This window comes from Nelumbo lutea, chromosome 1 (genome assembly GCF_056320005.1).
Source record: "Nelumbo lutea isolate HS-2025 chromosome 1, American lotus-T2T, whole genome shotgun sequence".
NCBI lineage: Eukaryota > Viridiplantae > Streptophyta > Magnoliopsida > Proteales > Nelumbonaceae > Nelumbo > Nelumbo lutea.
The window spans coordinates 168,419,299-168,425,395 of NC_142684.1; the positions used below are offsets into that span (position 1 = coordinate 168,419,299).

Consider the following 6,097-nt stretch of genomic DNA (forward strand, 5'->3'; position numbering starts at 1 on the left):
AGTAAATTGAAAAAGGGATGCCATGTTTCATTGAAATTTCTAAAAAAAATAAATGTTATAATGATATATAATCTTTGAGATTTAGATTTGGTTCCTTTAATTATTATTTCATGTAATATATTTATAATTAATTTTCTTGTTTGTAAATTTTGTTCCATATTAAATGTCTTAATTATGGTGTTATGTCAAAGTACATATTTGTCCCCAAGAAATTCAGTGATAAAGGGGTAATTTATGTCCAATGAAAATTCCAGAAAATTACAATATTAAATGTCTTGATTATGATGTCCCCAAGAAGTTCAGTGACTAAGGGGTAACTTATGTCCAATGAAAATTTCAGAAAATTACAATATTAAATGTTTTTGTTAAAGTACACATTTGTTCCCAAGAGATTCAGTGATTAAAATATAAATTATGTCCAATAAAAATTCCAGAAAATCAGACCATATTCGCACTTTTTTAAATAGTATAGATTTAGATTAGGGAGAATGGATTTGCCCATTCTCATACCCCTTGAAGTCTTGAATTATAAATAGGGCATTTTAATAATTTAGTGTCTTTCATCAGCTGACTTAACGGTTAGGGGTCTTTGTCCCGATGACCGATCTAAAAGTTCAGGGGGGTTTCATTGACAATAACCCCATGTTAGAGGGGCCTCTGTAATTTACTCATTTATTTTGAACTAGAAAAATAATCTCGCATGTATATGGTTCTGCACACGTGAAATCCTGACTTCTGATTGGTTGCAACAAAGCAAACGACGTTTTGTACGACAATCGGGACTCATAAGGATTGAGGAAGTGCTTTTATCTGCTTTTCTTCAAGGGATTTCACGGCACTCACCTTCTTACTCACCACCACCACGTTGAGGAAAGTGCTTTATCTGCTTTCCTTCTTAGGATTTCTCTGGCGCTATGGTTAGTTGGTTACTGCTTGGGGAAGAGTCTGAGCTCTGGGACACACACCGTCTACGCGGCAAATTGAGAAGGTTGCCTATGGGTAGAACGTAGAAGATTCCAATCTAACGGTTCCAATCAAAAGGTGATTTGCGGCACTTCTTTCCATCCTTGGCGTGGGAATCAGGTGCAGAAACGGTAGCAGCCAGCACCCACGCGGCCAGGCGGCCCAGGCCAGGTATCCATCTCTCTCTCTCTCTCTCTCTGCCTGCCTGTCTTTCTCTCTCATGGATGCCATTTATTTTAGTTGATTTATTACTTCAATGGACAAAACCCTATACATTTTCTTTTTTCTGGACGATCTGTGCCTTACCGAGGTTATGGGGCTTCCATGGCCATGGGGGCGTGGGTTGGTTCGGTTATGGTTTGTGCTTCCAGTTCCAGTTCGTCAATGACAAGTCCAAGGTCTTTAAATGTGCTCCCGATACAAGGGTGGTTTTGATTTGGTCGCCCTTTTTTCTACTTTTATTGTTATGAATCTTATGATCATGCATCTTCAAATGTGATCATTTATTCCTCTCATGGACGAAACCCTAAGTCCCTAATCTTCGTTTCGGTTAATCGCTCCCTCTTCTGGTTATGGGGCTCCATTGATGTTTGTTTGTGCTTCAGTTGCTACATTTGTTAGTTTTGACTTGAAAAATAGTCGAATGTCTTAGGTTATGCTTATGAGTTTGATTTCTAAACACTAAACTGCATTTTAAGACTCGAAAGCAACTGTGCCTCATTTATCTGCTCATCCTTGCTCACTAGAACTGTAACTAGAACTAGAACGATGCCTCCACAGTCCGTGTTCACAGCTAATCTGACCTGTGGGTCTGTCAATGACCTGTTTAACCGTAATTGGTGTCAGTAGGATGCATGGGTCATTGGACCATCATGGTCCAATACATTGAGTTTCTGGGTTATATTGTTGCGATCAAATGGGATTTTAGCTACCTGTAGGTGGTAATTAACCTAGTACCTTGATGTGGAGAGTTCACAAAGATATCAATGAAGTATGGCTATAACCGTATCATGTCTCCACCTACCTAGTATAGAATCATTGGAGAAGGTTCATAGGAAAGCTTAATTCTGCATGATTGAAATGGGTATTCAACACTGTGGTCATTCATTCATTATTTTCAAAGAAGTCCGTCTAAAACTTTTTTGTTTAATAGATTTTAGCTCTCGAATGAGAATAAAAATGATAAGATAAAGTAGAGACTCAAAATACACCATCAGCAATGTCACTAATGCTGGTGTGCAAACTGTAAAATATAATTCTTAAGGATCAAATGCTTCCTGTTTTTAAAGAGTATTCTGAAGTGTCTATCTCAACTTTGAACTGACTAAAACATCTTCTTGGTTATTAACAAATTCTGACAATACAATTCAATTGGGAGAAATATGGTGTGAAATCAGAGAAATGGAGAACCAAGACCTAGACAATTCATGAACAAGGAAACTTATACTTTGGCTGAACTCAACTTTCTTTCTTTCTTTTATAAATTGAACCCTCTTTTCGATCTCTTTATTGCAACTAATATGTTTCTCTGGTAGGTTTTGCTTATTTACCTGTATCTGTTAAATATTGTTATCGTTTATTATAATTATTAAATTATCATGATGATGATGCTTAAGTGCTTAGCTTGGCTAACTTTGTTTGTTATTGGGGTTCGACCATGATTCCGGAAAGACATGATATCTGAAAATTTTGTGACCAATCAACCGGTATCATAAACGTGTTAACCAATCAGGTGGAATTTATCAAAATTAACGGATGGATTTTGATTGGTCAAAATTCTTCTGATACCATGCCTTTCCGGTGTCATAGGTTTTCCCTTATTATTGACAAAATTCAACCTTTGGACTTTAATGTTGGTTATTTCACAACATGTCTTTGTTATTGTCAAATTATTTTCTTTGAATCTCTTTTTGACCTGGCTCAGATTTTGTTTTGTGTATCTATTTGTTTCTCAATTATAGCCTGCACTTTAAGCAAAAACATGATCCTCTATTAATAGATACTACTTAGACTTTCATCCCATTATGTACTGCTTATAAATGAGTAATTCTGTCTGTATTAGTAGCTATTTAAACCTCAATTTTTGGTTAGGCTTGTAGCATGTTATTTGCTGTTTGGGTGCAGCTACGCTCTGCCTACTTTTCTATGGTAGAGAGGGAATGGAGGAAGGTGGCTACTAAGGTGGCATTTGGTAACATTGTAATGGAACATTTCTAGTATTCCAGAAAGAAAAGGCGACAATTTTTTGCTCCCGGGGACACCAGAAATTCTAGTGGAGCATTACCAAATGTAGCTTAATTCTTTCTGCTGAATTGTCTGAGACAGGTTGTTTCAAATACGGTTTCATAGCAATTTGACTTGTGAACTATGACATGTTCTACACTTAAATTCATTTTGCATTCATCACATTAAATGGCTTAATATATGTGTGTAGATGTCAACTCGTCGAACCAGACTTCCATCCTTTGATAATGCTTTGACTAGCCCTGCAAATTGGACAGTTGAGCTAGAGAACATGTATATTGACATAATGGTGGAGCATGTCAAAAGGGGAGACAGGAACACAACTACTTTCTCAAAACCAGCATGGAAGCAGATTCGTCAGAAGTTTTATTTCCGGACAGGAAATAAATATGACCTAAAGCAGTTTAAAAACAAGTTCAACCAGTTGAGAACACGTTATAGGGTTTTTAAGAAGCTACTAACCTTACCCCCTGGCTTCCATTGGGATCCAGTTCTGAGGACTCCTACAGCTCCCGATGATGTGTGGGATAACTACATAAAGGTGGATTTCATATTGTCACCTAGTCTGTTCTTTTCCTTCTTACTCTTTTCAGACAAATAGAAATTGATGCTATATTGTATTTAACTTGTAGGATAACCCTGATGCAAAGAGATTTCGTAAAGCTGGCTGTCCAGAGTATGATAAGTTAGGGATCATATATGGTGATTCAAGTAAATCAGAGTATATTGCAGACAAAAATAATCAAGATCTTATATTGGCAGATACTGACCTAGAACAACAACGTGAAGGTGATCTTCACTCTGATACACCACCCTCTGCTCAATTTGAGGCAAATTTGACTCCCAATCTGTCCGAGGATGTTGAAGGTGATCTGGATGATGACATCCATCAAAGGTCAAATATACATTCTCATTCTCGTCGGGGAAAGAGGGAGAGAATAAACACTGAGATGTCTGATGCCATTAAATTCATGGCCCAAGCATATAACCGAAGGATAGATACACTCGTTGAACATGCTGAGAAGTACTCAATTGGAAAGTGCATCAAGATTCTTGAAAACATGGAAGGATTGCCCATGAGAACCTACCTGAAGGCAACAAAGATGTTCCAGGAACAAGGGTGGAGGGAGACTTTTATTGAGATGTCTGAAGACCGCAGAAAGGGTTGGTTGGAAGCTTTAATGTCTGGAGAAATATGATTTTTCTTGCTTAATGGCATTGTAGCATTTCACATTTGTGTTTTGTGATTTATTGTGGGATACACATGATATCGCTTTTCGGGTATAATGTGCTACAGATGGATTTTGTGTTATTACATCCCTTTTATGTTAGAATGTTGTGTATTTTTTCAGTGACATGTTTTGGTGATGCCATTTCTGTTTTTTTTTTTTTTGATATTTTTTCGTATGTGTATTTTTCAGTGTTGTTGTAATGATGTATTGTGTTTTATGGTTGTTATTTGCCCAATTAATTGCCCATTATTGTTCTGGATGGAATAACTGATTGAAACAAGTAAATTGGTTGACTCCATGCATGAACTCAAACAATGAACAAGTTGTTGAAATTGTCAGATCAGTCCAACAATGGAAAAGCAGGTTCAAAAATAGAAGAAAATAAACAAAGGGCAATCAATTTGATAATTACAGAAAGTACTCGGCATTATAAGGGTATCCTGACTTTGGCCTATTGTGTACTAGGAATCGTTGTGGATAACCTAGACAGATTCTTAAGACTAAACTGGAACTCAAGAATATGAACAGGTGAGAGTAAATCTGGTTGACATGGACCTTACAAGGCGTGGATATTCTTTGTGTTAGTTTGCATCTTTATCTATCTTTTACCAAGTGGATCCTTGGTTTGATGGCATCAGACCCAGTACAGGGGATTATCAAACCTGTTCTATAATGAGATAAAAAATTCTGGCCTTATTTTATTTATTTTGTGTTTTTGTTTCAGATCTATATGTAGGATTAGAAGCATGGTATGTTCTTTGGCTTGCTTTTTCAGAACGGAAGGCGAGAGGAGAAACTTTTTGATAGGTAGTCCTATAAATCATGCTTTCAAGCCAAAAAAAAGTACTTTACAAAATGCAAAGAAGCATAAGATTTTGCTAATCTCACTGCAAAAGCACTTTTCTTCCTCTTTCTTCCTCATAACCAACGCTTATTTGAGACTGACTTGATCTTTGTCAAGTTTTTCTTTTTATGTTTATCTAGATTCATCGAAGACATGCTCCTTACCATATGACCAAAATAAACTGCTCCCGACTATAACATCAAGAAACATTGTTTGACTGGTGTAGATGAGTATCGAGAAGTGATACAAGAGGCCTGTGATCAGTTTGTTCTTTCGTATCACCCCTTTTGGATTGAGAACTCTAAGAAACGAGCTCGATTGGTCTAAAACAGGTAGTGTGGTTTGTGTAAGTTGAATGGTGAGACTGCATTCCACCTTCTAATATCATGTCCTTTTGTTAATTTTATTTGGAATTTGTTTGTTTCTCTTTTAATTTGGTTGTAGGTGGTCTTCTCCTGATAGATTGGATGGTTTGCTTAATTCTAATGGAATTAATTGCACTAAAAGGAGGGGTAGAATCCTGTGGAGATGTATTAGAGTAGCACTACTTTGGATTATTTGGGAGGAAAAAAATGCAAGAATATTTGAAGAAAAAGAAAAAAAGTAAGTGTTGGTTGAAACAATGCAAGGCAATAACGAGATGGGATGGACGGTTTCTTCTTTCTGGGAACTGAGGTTGGACCAGCTCCTCGTTGGAGACTCGATCCGGTTCTTCTTCCAGCCGAGCTAACTCAACAATAAGTTAAGATTAGTTTCTACCCGCGGCCAATCCAGCAAAAGGAGCAAACTACGGAGCAAGTTCAGGCCCTCGACT

At 37.1% G+C, this 6,097-nt stretch overlaps 1 protein-coding gene and 1 long non-coding RNA gene across 7 annotated transcripts; both read left to right on the plus strand.

Moving 5' to 3' along the window:
- Positions 1-812: 812 nt before the first annotated feature.
- Positions 813-4,580, plus strand: LOC148879050 (L10-interacting MYB domain-containing protein-like). 6 transcript variants are annotated; one of them, XM_088960439.1, is made up of 4 exons: positions 835-1,134; positions 3,055-3,288; positions 3,398-3,748; positions 3,840-4,580. In XM_088960439.1, the coding sequence occupies exons 3-4, from the start codon at positions 3,398-3,400 to the stop codon at positions 4,404-4,406; spliced, it is 918 nt and encodes a 305-aa protein (XP_088816565.1). In that variant the 5' UTR covers positions 835-1,134; positions 3,055-3,288; the 3' UTR covers positions 4,407-4,580. The 6 variants fall into 6 exon arrangements, with proteins under 6 accessions (XP_088816564.1, XP_088816565.1, XP_088816562.1 ...); XM_088960436.1 differs by having other exon boundaries at positions 3,088-3,288; XM_088960437.1 differs by lacking the exon at positions 835-1,134 and adding an exon at positions 1,144-1,361 and having other exon boundaries at positions 3,088-3,288.
- A 580-nt stretch (positions 4,581-5,160) lies between these two features.
- Positions 5,161-5,858, plus strand: LOC148879051 (uncharacterized). The gene is made up of 3 exons (XR_016104098.1): positions 5,161-5,246; positions 5,510-5,615; positions 5,728-5,858. It is a non-coding gene; the product is annotated as an uncharacterized LOC148879051 (long non-coding RNA).
- Positions 5,859-6,097: the final 239 nt, after the last annotated feature.